The following is a 14,142-nucleotide window of genomic DNA, read 5'->3' on the forward strand; positions in this document are numbered from 1 at the left end:
TTCAAATAAAAATATTATATATTCTACATAAACAGTTTTTTAACTTTTGAATTTTTAAATAATTATTGCAATTTAATTGTTTAATTCATTGATTAAATTCCTTAAAAATCTTTCTTTTTCCAAACCTTCAGATTCAGGTGAACAAGTTTCTAATTGATGAGTTTTTTTGTTGTTATTTTTTTATTATTTTTTTTTTTATTTAACCTTTATTTAACCAGGTAAAAAAAATGTTTGAGAACCAGTTCTCATTTACAAACATGACCTGGCCAAGAGGCCCCAGCAGGAATAAATAACGTACATACATACAAACATACAACTGTGCATACACAGGACCACAATGCAACAATACAATACTATTATTGTTCTAAAGCATCACTCTGTAAGTGGAAAAAAATATCTGAGGACTTTTATTACCTAAAACCTATTTCTTCACCTTTAAAAAGAATTAAACTGAAAGTTCAAATGATCCAGAAGCAGAAATTAAAATAAATAAATCAATTTACTTTTTCAAAGATTGTGACTTGCTGAACAACATTTAAAACGTCTTAAAAAGCTGCAGAAAAATTAGCAAACTGAGCTTTTAACAAATGCAGTAAAGAAGAACTGGATTCATAATTAATAATGAAAAGCATATGAAGCGTCACCGGAAACTCACCGTAGTCTTCCTCGCTCATGAACTGAGAGAAGAGTTCGGGACAGTTGACCTCGATCACGTCGCCGACCTTCGCCGGCTGCCAACACGTCAGATTGTCCCAGAGCCACAAGCAGTCTGAGGAGATGACAGCAACACAGACGCAGTATTTCACTTTAAAAAAACACCTTATCTTCCATCAAACTACAGAAGAAATCCAGCTTCCTAACGTATGACCCCACATTTTCAGCAAGTATCATGATGAATAGACCAGCAGTTCTAATCTGACTTAAAAATGAATATCTGGAATATTCTACATGCTTTAGCATTAAATTGTCTAAATTACATCCAATCAGAGCTGAAATGACGACTAAATGATAGCTGATATATCTCACATGGTGTTGCATTAACTGTGCTCACAGCAGTCTTAGACTTATAGACTTTGTCGTCCCTGAGGGGAAATTCTGTTCTACAGATGGGGCCTCTGGAGTCCTGTCACCAAGCAGGTATTACTGCACAGAACATAACACACAACCCAGTGGGGCCTGTTGTTTAGAGCAGCTATGACTGCCCTCATCAGGCTTGTTCTTCCTGCACCTTCCTGTCCTATATCTACTGAGGGCAACGGGGTGAGGTATTCATAGTGGATGTGTAGATTCCTGTGCTACTGAGATTGTAATGCATATGGTGGCCTTATTATTGAGTTCAGTGAGGCTGGATGTGGCAGATTTTTGCAGCAGCACTGGTTATGCGTATAGGTTTAATCTGGTTTTTAACTGTGAGCATGTTGTTAAAAACAGGTGGAGCAGTTCAGCAGGATGGATTGGATCATGCTTTGGTAGTGAAACAAGCAGATGGGAGCAACATCGAGTCCTTGAAGACAGTCATCTGATTTCTGTGATCATATACAGCTTTATAGGAAATCCCAGACTAACAGAAATATACTAAAGGTTGATTCGATCTTTACTTGTATGTATTCACGTGTATTTTGAGCCTCCGTCCTCCTTCCTGTTATCTCACCTGCTTCTTGCTGCTAATTAACTCACCTCTTTCCCCTTTACTGATCACCATTAGCTGAACTTATACTTACAGTTTTGTGTGGCTGTGTGTGTGTGTGTGTGTGTATGTGTGTGTTTGTTTTGATTTTTTTGGGGGGGAAAATCCTTCAGAAAATAGCAGAACAATCAGTTCTGTTCAAACCTCCCCTCGAAGTACATATTAAGTAAAGAAACATGTTTGATTTAAAAAAATAAAAAGACACCCAGAGCCAGTTTCAGAGTATTAAGAAGTAGCCCAAGAGCATGTGTACTATAATTATTGGTTTAGACTTTATGCTCTGTTTTTGTTTTGTAATTTTGCCCCATTAATTTCCTCATTAAGAAGCATTTTCTCCTCTCAAACATCACCATCAACAAATAACCTTCAACATATGCAGTGCTGTAGGTTAGCTTAACTAGGAGCAATGCAACAACACTAGTGGTGTTAAAATGTTAAATGTTGCTGACTTAATGCATATTACACTCACCAGCCACTTTATTAGGCCCCCCTTGTTAGTACCTTTAATTCTGCTGCATTAATTCCTAGCGTCACAGATCCAACAAGGTGGTGGAAACCTTCCTCAGAGGTTTTCTCCATATTGACATGACAGCATCACACAGTTGCTACAGGTTTGTCGGCTGCATCCATGATGAGAATCTCTCATTCCACCACTAGGGCTGCAATGATTAGTCGGCAATAGTCGACAATAAAAATAGTCGACAACGAATTTACTCGTCGATTATTGTCGGCAAAAGTAAATAAATAAAATAAAGAGTGAGATATAGTCTTCTTTTCTTATCTACGCTGAGAGTTGCACATGCGTAATAAAGTCCACCAGGGGAAAAAGTATGGCGACGGATCAGGGAATAAAACAGTGGCAGAGAACGTAAAAAGTCTGAAATAACTTCCCGTTAAACTTAAATTAAATGTGAGATTCGTAAAGCGGACCTCACATACCATGGAAGTACGTCTGCAATGCTCGAACATTTAAAGACGAGGCATGTCGGACTTGCATAACAACCTTATGCAAGATTTCAAAGCTGAAAGTGAAGCCATTTAATAATTATGAGATACATAATCCGATTGGTCAACTAGTCGTTTTAATAGTCGGTGACTAATCGACCATCAGAATTAGTTACAGCCCGTTCCACCACATCCCAAAGCTGCTCTACTGGACTGAGATCTGGTGACTGTGAGGCCGTTGGAGTCCAGTGAACTCATCGTCATGTTCAAGAAAGAAGATGGAGATGATCTGAACTTTGTGACATGGTGCATTATCCTGCTGGAAGTAGCATCAGAAGATGCTCCACTGTGGTCATACAGGAATGGACATGGTCAGCAACAATACTCAGGTAGGCTGTGCTGGTTAAACCAGGCCACGTTGGTACTAAGAAAATATTCCTCACACCATTATACAGTGAGTGTGAATTGTAGCCTCAGTTTCCTGTTCTTAGCTGACAGAAGGCACCTGGTGTGGTCTTCTGCTGCTGTAGCTCATCTGCTTCAAGGTTGGACGTGTTGTGTGTTCAGAGATGCTTTTCTGCAGACTTTGGTTGGAACCAGTGCTCATCTGACTTCCTGTTGCGTTTCTATCATCTCCAACCAGTCTGCCCATTCTCCTCTGACCTCTGAAATCAACCAGACATTCTGGTCCAGACAACTGCTGTTCGCTGGATATTTTCTCTTCAGACCATTCTCTGTAAACCCTAGAGATGTGTGTGCGTGTGTGTGTGTGTGTGTGTGTGTGTGTGTGTGTGTGTGTGTGTGTGTGTGTGTGTGTGTGTGTGTGTGTGTGAAAATCCCAGTAAATACTCAGACCAACAACTATGCCACGTTCAAAATGCCTTAAATCCTCTTTCTTCGTCATTCTGATGCTCAGTTTGACCTTTAGCAAGTCGTCTTCACCATGACGATATGTGTTAAGTTGCTACCACGTGATTGGCCGATTATATATTTGTTTTTAACAAGGAAGCGGACAGATGGAGCTGCTGTTAGTGTAGAACACATTTATCTTAAAATGTTTAATTCATTTTCAGTTTTCTCTGGGTTTCAGCACAGTGTCTTTTTCATGTTGGACCAGAACTACTTGGGTTAATAAAAATGAAGATAAACTTCTTCTTGTTAATCCAGGATGTAAAACAAAGGCTCAGAGTGCTGTGAAATCTGACACTAAAAGCAAGCAGTTAATGCATTTCATTTCCCATCAGAAAATACAACACTTCTATTATTTAGCATACAGTTTTAGTTTTAAATGAGCCAACAGAATAAAAATGATCCCTTTTTCATTCTCCTGCCTGTTTTATAGTGTTCATGCTTCACTTGGAAATTATATAATAAAATTTTTTTTCATTTTCTTAGTATTTGCTGGCACCACATGTCTGTCTGTAGATTTTGGTGTGAATTTGTCTTTTCCTAGACCTAACCAAGCAGTCTTTTAGGCCTATTTTGTAATTGAGTTTATACTAATGCCTAAACATAACCGAATTTTTAAAAAGGTAAGTTTCCAAAAGGACAACAAACTCAGTTTTTTAGTTATTTAATTTCTTTTTTAATTGGAGTCAAAACAAGGTGAAGGACAGTTGTCACTGAGCATCAGTCATTCTATTCCGCTTGATGGGCACCTGTCACTCACTTATCAATGCTGCTTTTCATTATAATCATCAGACACTGACAACTCAAGCCTTAATAGCCCTTCTCCCTCTCTCTAAATTTAAAAGCAGAGTCAAATGAAAGACTTAATTTAATTTGCTGAATTTCTGTCAACACTTTGATGCATCTCATTAAGCTCAAAGGAAAACTGTAAAATTTTAATGATTTTCTTTGTCGTCAGCAGGTCAGGGTCAAGTTTGACCATTTCGACCACCCAGAAGATATATTAATATTTTCCCTGTTGTTTTAATCAGCTCTTTTTTAAAGGAGGGTAGCATGAAGAGAAGGCTTAAACTATAGACTCTAAAACCTACCAAATTCAGGATTAGCATAGTCCAAGGCCATCATCTCCATACATTTCTCCTGTTCCCTCTTGATGACACAGTTGGAGGGAACCTGTTGTTTTGAACCCTGTAAAACAGAAAAAAAAGTCATGAAAAGCTCAGGGGAAGAACTCTGAGGTGAAATGGAAAGGGCTGCCTCATTAGCTTCTACATGTTGTTCACACCACAGTGTGGGAGAGGCCGTAGCTCTGGGATCTGCTCAAACACTCAACCAATTAAATAAATCATTGCAGAGCTGCTGGCACCCTCCCCATGCCAACTGACCGGGAGGAGTGGGGTTATTTTGGTGAAAACACAGCCAAGGCTTTCAGACGTGCACTTTTCACACCAAACCACAGACCTCGCCTGGAGCATTCCCATCTGTTAAAAGGCTAAGACAGGCAGATAGGACTGTTTAAACCTGCTGCACAGTAACTGCTGCACAACCGGGACCAGAGATCACGATGACGGCAGCAACCCTGAACTATGACTGCAGATATGAGGGGGATGTCTAAAACCCATTCATTACAGCCCCTCTGAGAGCTGGTGCTGCTACTGAGGAGGGGGTGCAGTGATGGAGGCTAGTGCAGCGTTAGTAAAAAACACAATTTTGTGTATTTGTGCTGACGTCAGTGACGGATACACAGCTTCACAGCTTTATACGGTGAGGCAGGGAGTCATTTACCCATTGGCGTCAGCAGTGTTCATACAGGCTTATGCTCATAGCATTTAACAGATTTTATAGAGATGCAACATTTGGAAGCTTTGTGGAGAACAAACGTATCTTCAAATCGTCTGGATGATTTTCAGGCTGCATTTTGTATCAGAGCTACAAATACTACAGGGAGATGGTTGAGTTGGAAGCATTTTAAGCACAGATTGTTGGACTGTGACTGTTTCCAGGCCACCACTGTGTAAATGTGGATGTTATATCATTTTAAAACAATTGGTAGAAACTGTAGACACCAGCTGGTTATAGAATAAAAGTCTTTTTAACTCCATGAAGCAGCTGCAGCTCCCTAGAGAAGGCAAAGAGGCAATGTCTTGTAAGTCATGTTTTATAGCTGACAGAAACTCTGAGCTCTTACGAAGGTATAAATGAACCAATCAGAAGGTAGTTTGTTCAGGTAAAATTCCTGTAATGATGGCATTGTACAGAAAAAGCTCAGAAGTTGCTGCCCTGCCCTCACAAGGTAAGCTCAGAGAGGTCATTCCTGATTTTAAACATTATCTCATTATGTTGAGAGAATTTTGCTGTTATTTAATTATTTTTTTAACCTATAATAAAATTTAAAAAGTCTGTCTTTGTTAGAGTTTGGGAAAGTCATTTATGAAGCCAAGAGAGTAACATGCGTGTCTTAACTTAGTGCTAGATTTGGACCATTTGTGACAATTATTAATAAAAAATCAGGTGCTAATCTGTCGTCCTCAAGCTCAACTTGATTGCCTCATGATTTAAAGAAAAGCAATGCTTGACATCCTGACAACCAGGCATCAAGAAGAAAAGAAAAGGTCCATTTCTCCAAATAATGACCCCTAAATGCTTGAATTTATTGACAAATATGTTAAAACAAAATCAATACAGAAAAAAATTTGGAAAAAATAAGAAAAAAGACTGGAATAAAATATGATACAATTAAATATTAAACTAATAACAAAAAATAAAGATAAATAGTTTCACTCAGGAAAACGAATACATAAATAATAAAGCAAATAAATAAAATAAGCTATTTGATAAAAAGAAACAAAATAAAAAATGTCAGAAGTTGCTTGATGCAAATTTGCGACATTGTGTGAACATGAGCTGCATAATCTGGAGAAAATGAAATAATTAAACAGTGATCTCAACATAAAATCATTAAAGATAATTCTACTTTTGTCACCGTGGTGACGTTATTAGCAAAACCTGATCAAGCAGACCTTCAGTCTTAGGGAAACTGAACGTGTGCAGAACCAGAAATGAAAAATGAAATTCAGGATGTGCTCAAACTCCTAAAAACGATGGCAAAAAATGAGGGAAAACATACCTGAGTAAAAATATTTAAACTAGTGTAAATACACACACTGCAGTGTGATTCATTACTTAAACTTAATGGGATTTACACATCAGCTAGTATTGACCATGGTGTGTTATGGTGCTGGGGCTGCAGGATACTCTGCATTGCTTTGAACACTGTTTAGGTTAAATTCCCATGTGAGTGAGCCTCGTGGGACGCACTTGTAACAACTAGACCGAGAGTGTGCACATGCAAGGAATGAGCATGGTCATCCTCATCAATTACAGTAGCCACCAGCAACTGCCACGATGACTTAGATAAATCAGAGGCTTTTTGGTGTCTTTAGGACATTAAGACTTTAATCCAAATGCACAACAACCCAATCTCCATCCAGAAACCAGACAACTAATATATTTTATTTTAAAGATGGTCTTTTATGCCAGAGGCTGCAGACCCTACAGAAGACAGCCAGACACTGAATTTATCCTAAATCAATAATAATAGCTAAAGCACTAAAAGAAATAGATCTAGTTGCAGTAAAAAATATAATAAAGCTTCTTTGTTCTAAAATATGTTAAATTATGTTTGAAGCAAAATATCAGTTGTATTAAAAATAAAATTTCAAAATCAGCTGAAATACAATAAAAAGATAAAAATCTTATCAACCAAAAATCATTCCTCCGTACGCTTCCTTTATACTCCCACACTTGACTTACTGTGTGAAAGTGTAGGGAAACACTGACAGAACTAAAATGTATAATAATCAGAACTTGTTTTAAAAAAAGCAAAAATAATTTGAGCTGAGAGGAAACCACATGTTCTGCAAACCAACTGTAAGAATTGATGCAAAATACCACAGAATTAAAATGGAGTTAGCGTGTGGAATTACTGCACTGAGGAAATGAAAAAGTGTTTTGCATTCAAAGTATTTACAGGGTCAAGCTGAGTACATGACTGTTGAGTACGGCTTCTTATGTCCTTACTATGAGTTCAGTATAAAGGCATCATCATTATATCATCTCTGCTACTGGATAACTTCTTCATAATTAGGTCAAACTGAGCACGCCCAGCAGGATCAGCTTCACGCCACATGTACACAGCTATCTGCTGTGTGCACAGCTGTGTAATGATGGCTAAATGATCATATTTTATGTAAAAGTAGTACTGCTGTTACATGATAATACTTTATACTGTAACAAACTACTCTGGGGTTAAATCAAATAGAACCTGTAGACTACTGGAAAATGGTAAATGGACCAGTCAGCTTGACCACTTTATGCTACCTGTTGTGGGCATATATACAGGCTCATCAGGAGGCAACTTGCTTAATTGTCTTGCCCAGTTACACTTTGACATGTAGTCAGGTCAGAAAGCCTGGAATCGATCCACCGACCTTCCAGTTGGAAGACTATTCTTCCACCTGAGCCACCATTAACTGTATCATCAATATATCTTGACAAATTACCAACAATCACCATCCTTTCAATGCAGGTTTGGGATTATTTCGTGTCTTTTGTATGGAACTGCTGTACGATGTTGAACCTTTATCAGGTTATAATGCATGATACTTTAAAAAGAAGGCGTAGAGCCCTGCAAACAGGATATTGAACGTGGTCATCTGTCTTCTCAAAACAACTGGATTAAATTAAAAATCCCTATTTTGTCTGAAAACTGTGCAGTCTGCTATTTGAGCATCCATCTGGCTTGTGGATATCCACAGAAAAACTACCTGCTAAGCATTTTTGGTTGAACTGACGTCTTAAATAGTCAATTGATGGTAAAATTGGGCTAAATATTTGGTTTCGTTCATTTTATTTATTTATATATTAATTGTGTCAGTGCTGTGTTAAAAGAACAACCCAGGGTCAAGTTGGAGAGGATATATATATATATATATATATATATATATATATATATATATATATATATATATATATAGTTGGTCAGAATAAATTTAGCCCCAGGCCGAGCCCTGCCTTATTGATATGGAAAAAGAACAAACTTGACACAGTTAACAGGCTGAAATAATTCTGAACAAACAATAAATAAAAAGAGTGGATCTTTACCCATCTTTCCTGCCACACACTGATCAGTGAATTATTGTTATTCAGAAGAAGCTCCACCTGTTCCTGAGTCTGTTGGTTCGCTGACATGGATGAATCAGTCTGGCTGACACAGACTGTGTCAGCTAAGGTCCCTGATCTGCTGCTTGAATCAAGCTTCTACACGGCCAATCAGATAAAAGTTGGGAAATCTATAACATCTTTATGTTTATATTAATGAAATAAGTCAGGATGAAGATCCTTTATGACAAATCCTGCATTGTTTCTGCTCTCGTAAAATGGTAAATGGTCTGTATTTATAGTGCTTTTCTGTACCTGGAATGATACCCAAAGCACTTTACAATATAAACCACATTCACCCATTCACACACACATTCACACACTGATGGCGGAAGCTGCCATGCAAGGTGCTAACCACGACCCATCAGAAGCAATTTGGGGATTGGTGACACCTCGACATGAGCTTGACGGGCTGAGGATCGAAGCTACATTTTTTTATGGCTTCACAAATAAACACAAGGTAACCTCAATCAGTTTTATGATTTCAATAATTGCTATAAAAGGCCTTAATTTGCATCATTTTCGGTTGTTCCACTCAGCTAGGTTGACCGCTACTTCATGTTACACAAAACTAAAAGCACTGCCTCAAAGTACAATGGTTGTTTCATTTCTTTTCATACATACCAACTAAATACCTGCTTGTGATGTTCCAACTAGATTCCCTTCTTCTGATCACTGTTTGTGAATAATTTCAATTATTTAAATAAGTGTCAAAGAGCCATATTTTGTCTAACATTTACAAATATCCCTTCAACTACTTCACCATATATGGTCATTTGTGGCTCCAAATAGAAAAAAACAACATGATGATAGCCAATCAGATGAATAAAACAATGTGTAACGTATGCAAAATAAAAAAAGGAAAAGCAACTCACCGAAGGCTGGAGGAGGAGCAGAGCGAGGGTTAGCAGGCTGGTGGTGGCAGCAGACATTTTGTTCTTCTAAGCTGAGAGTTTCCTTTAAACACTGAGCTCCTAAAGCTGAACAGACAAACTCGACGGGATGCCACCTCACCTCGGGATCTGAAAGGAGTTTAAGACAGTCAGTGACACTTTGCAGAGTCTCATCCTTCTGCTACAGCTCTGTTTTAGCATTTATAAATACTTTAATACAGCAAATACAATCCAGAAAGCACTTTCCTTTTTCCACCTTAGAAAACATTTCAAAATAATCTTAAGTTTATTATATTTATGGATATGAAGAAGAAAAGAAAAGAATGTTCATGATTAAACGGTTCAGTCTTTACAGTCTCTGTCAAACATCTTTCATATTATTTGCAGACATGATTTGCCAAATTTAACCAACCTCAGGCACAACTGCATGTGTTACCAAAGCATCATCATGATGAAGCTAAGCCTCATTAACTATACCATAACTATTCCACGGCAGGCGAAAACCAGAGGTTGTTAATGATGGCTGATGATCTGCTGGCGCAGCCACGGAAGAAGCACAGAAACCCTGCTCAGGTCTAAAAAAGAGAAATGTTCAGATTACATTCCTCTGCAAATATCTTAATCTGCACAATCAATTTTTTATATTTCTCTTCCAAGCATCCAGACGTTGTTGTAATATTTTGAAGTGGTCTTCAGCCGTAGTTCTTTGGCTTTTTGAATGTCTTTCAAATTTATTTGGACATTTGCTGCATTTTCTTTCATTTTTGGTCCAGTCATTGTACCTGATCATTTTCAGAGGAATGTTCTACGTATCTTTTTGTTTGTTAATCCCCTTAACACTGACCAATGAATTATATAAATACATCTCCTAACTCAAGGGATGAACCAGTGCTGTGTTGGCACAGAACAGACAACTTATTGCTCTTTACCAGCAGTCTGATTCAAAAACTGATGGAGGGATGGATCCTCTCCAGAACCTGGACCTCAACAGGTCTGAGAGCGGGGATCCTCCACAGAACCCGGACTCTGACAGGTCTGATGGAGGGATGGATCCTCTCTAAAGCCCGGATATCGACAGGTCTGACGCAGAAATGGATCCTTCCCAGAACCTGGACCTCGACATTACTGAAGCAGTGTGGGATCATTTGTTTACCAAAGTCCTGCAAGAGTGTTTGACCATGTGCAGATATTTTCATGCTGCTTTAACTTTATATAAAACAATTAACTAAGAGGAAGGTAAGTTATTACTAGAGTAATTATTCATCATTATCTAATAAAAAGCAAAACATTTCCTCGAATCATCTTGTAAAATGTGACATTTCACCAAAAAGCTGAACATAAGATCATCAACAATGATTTTATTTTACTACCACTGACAGTCACAGAGTGAATCCAACATAAACATACTGTTTCTTATCAAACTGTGCATGAACGAGTGTGTGAGGTTGTGTTTCTGTAAGGAGTCCACGTGCACGTATGCCTGAGTCCCAGTGGTTGCAGCATGACGCTGCAGGCTGGGAGGGTTTGCCTGAACAAAGCCAAGTATCAGGACTGGGAGCTCAGGCCTTGTCCCACAGGGAGAGCTTGGCAGCCTGTCGTTCCTACTCCACCAAAACCTTGCCAGCAGCAAGCGTTGTCAAGGGCAACGGTTGAGAGAGCTGCTGAGTTTGGATCTGAAGTGGACCACGTGGACCTGGAACCGCCTTCTGCTCCGTCTTCTGCTCTACTGTAAATAGACTCCCTTCGATTTAGTATTTACTGTTGGAAACAGTCATAAACTGAATGAAACATTGAAAAGTAAAGATATTTTGAGTCTTTTTATTACCAGTTTATTACAAACACATCCAGTAAGTGTCCTCCATCCATATATTTGCTTGGATCAAACTTTAAACAAACTATAAACCCAACTAAAAAAAAAAACAATATGTTTATTATATGGAAGGCTACTATAAAAGCTTCCAATCTTCCTCCTCACAAAGCTTTTACAAGTTCTCAAAGAGGAAATAGCATTAAGTCATTTCTGAGGAAAAGGAAACTATTACAAACCACCAAACATACTTGTGGTTCACATCTGCAGCAGACAAGAAGATACAAAAACAACAACAAAAAAGCAAGTGAAATGAAAGTTGCCATAAAACTGGAAGTTTTTAATGTTTCTTGAACTCATAAATACCCAGCGGTGCACAAGTATTCGTGCACAAAGTAACATATATTCTGACAATTTGCTCTTCTTTGTCTTGGATATCTGAGATTTTTTTCTATCATTTTTCACAACTGATCCTGACTGCACCACATCCAGCTTCCATGATATCTTATACCAGATCAGCATAAGAAATAAATAAATAAAACCAGAACAGAGGCTGATACAGTGAATGTGACCAGTCCTGTTGTAGAAGGGACAGAATAATAATAATAACAGTCAAGATAAGAGAGACCTTACAGTGCAGGTAGGATGCAAGATGGATGCTGAATTAGCCAACAAAAGGGGGACATCTCTGGGAAAATCTGCAAAAGTTCTCTAATGTCTTTAAGAAACAGAATTAAAATTGCTCATGTGATCAGAGATGTGACTAAAATGTTGATTCATTCAGAACTAAATCCCTAAAGATGTTTCTATCCCTCCTTGTATCTGTCGATTGTGTACTTTACATGCATATTTTGGTTTGTTTTCACAAAGAAGGGGATATGTATGTAAATGGTGCAGTACCACTGGAGAACACTGGTGGCAGTGTTGCACAGTATAGCTGATGTGTGACCAGTGAAAGCAAAGAAGAAAAGAAGCTATGCTGTATTTAATGGTCACACCGTCTACTGTGCTCTTTCTGTGATTGTACATTATCAAGATCTTCTCCACATTACCATGTTCGTTACTGTCTCAAACCTGGAGAGGAACTGTAAACTCTGCACTGCCCTCTAGTGGATATATTCCTTAACAACCTTGCCAACGTAAACCACACATGGCATTTTTTGGGCTGTAGTGTTTGATGTTTGAAACAGACATACCCATTTACGTACATAAAGGGAACCAAAATGAGGTTTTAAAACGCATCCCCATTGTTTCTAAAGAGACTAAACAACCTTATGTGATCCTTATGTGTGTCTTCATTGCATAAACAATAATTTATGACTTAATAAACTGTGGACTAGAGATTCAATTATGGCTACAACTGTAATATTGCTCAGCTTTAGATATCATTATGAGATCAAACAGCCTGAGGGAACTGCACAGTTGTTCACTGGGAAACATACTTTCTATATGCCTGTAAGTTGTATGTGATAATAATAATATTAATAATATTTAGTATATAACAAAGCTCAATCACACCTAATCACCTAATCCGGTAAATCACCAGTTCAGTTAAATAGAACCAAATCACTGTAAATAAATAAAACCATTAATGTGGTTTAATATTGGTCTAACCCATTAAGGCCTGACCAATAAAAAAAATAGTAAGAAAAGTACATTTTTTTTAAATATGAGGTCTTTATTTGGCCCTTTAACAAAATGTAACAAAAAAAAATTTTTTTGGGGGGGTGTCTACCATTTATTACCATGTGATAGTTCAAAAAGATTATAATGTGGTTTTCTGCTTCTGGGTATGTATTAGGGGACATAAGACAAGTATAAGATTGTGTTCAACAGAATGTTTAGCAAAGTTTATACCATAAATTGAAGCAAAATGTCTCAGAAATTGTATGTGACAAATATGTCACGTCGGGCTCTTATGGGTTAAAAAGAAATGTAAACATTTGTGTGTGTTTTCGTGTGTGTGTGTTAGCTCAGCAGCTGCTCACGTCCATCCTCCTCGAGCTGTAATCAGTGTCTTAATGAGTCTCAGTGGCTTTCATGTTCAGCACAGCCAGCCTGAGAGTGGGATGTTTGATGCTCCGTCTAAAAAGCATACCTAATTGAAAAAACACACTCATGCACGTATGCCCTCCAAATAAAGCATAACACCAGTCTTTGACTTCAGGGTTGTAAATAACAGGAGCAGTCTCATGGTAAAACAGGAAGTAGTCACATCCCCCACCACTTTTTTTTTTTTTTTTTAAACTATTGGACACAAAAATGACTCCACAGATGAAAAGTGTTGCTGCTTTTTTATGAAATAAGGAAATAATTGTACACTGACTAAAAAACTATATATGACATAGTTTCACATACAATATCTTTAAACTAGCTTCATGCTAAGATTAGGTTAATAACCTTTCACAACATTAGTAGTAAAACTTGCAATAGGACAAAATCCCTTCTACAAAATGTGCAGCAAAATGACAATATTATTATAGGACACCCAATTAGGAAACCACTGTACTTCAAACTGGTCTAATATCTCCGGTGATCCATGCAGGTCTGAAAAGAAAACGTTCTATTCTCCTCCTCCAGAGACCTGTCAATCACCTGAGGTGGCACCCAGGCCACCCTCTAGCTCCGCACCTGTGTTTACTTTGCAGACAAGCAGTTGTAAAAAAAGAAACTTTGAGCTC

The 14,142-nt window shown here is 37.9% G+C and overlaps 1 protein-coding gene across 4 annotated transcripts in view; it reads right to left on the minus strand.

Moving 5' to 3' along the window:
- adcyap1r1b (adenylate cyclase activating polypeptide 1b (pituitary) receptor type I) overlaps positions 1-14,142 on the minus strand; it is a 33,264-nt gene that overhangs the window by 11,036 nt on the left and 8,086 nt on the right. For 3 of the 4 annotated variants that reach the window (XM_042005636.1, XM_042005637.1, XM_042005640.1), the window contains 3 exons: positions 9,637-9,783; positions 4,633-4,729; positions 656-769 (listed from right to left, as the gene is read on the minus strand). In XM_042005636.1, coding sequence (XP_041861570.1) covers positions 656-769; positions 4,633-4,729; positions 9,637-9,693 — 268 coding nt within the window. In that variant the 5' untranslated portion in view covers positions 9,694-9,783. The remainder of the gene's footprint in view (positions 1-655; positions 770-4,632; positions 4,730-9,636; positions 9,784-14,142) is intronic. The other variant, XM_042005639.1, reaches the window with a different exon arrangement.

This window comes from Melanotaenia boesemani, chromosome 14 (genome assembly GCF_017639745.1).
Source record: "Melanotaenia boesemani isolate fMelBoe1 chromosome 14, fMelBoe1.pri, whole genome shotgun sequence".
Taxonomy (NCBI): Eukaryota; Metazoa; Chordata; class Actinopteri; order Atheriniformes; family Melanotaeniidae; genus Melanotaenia; species Melanotaenia boesemani.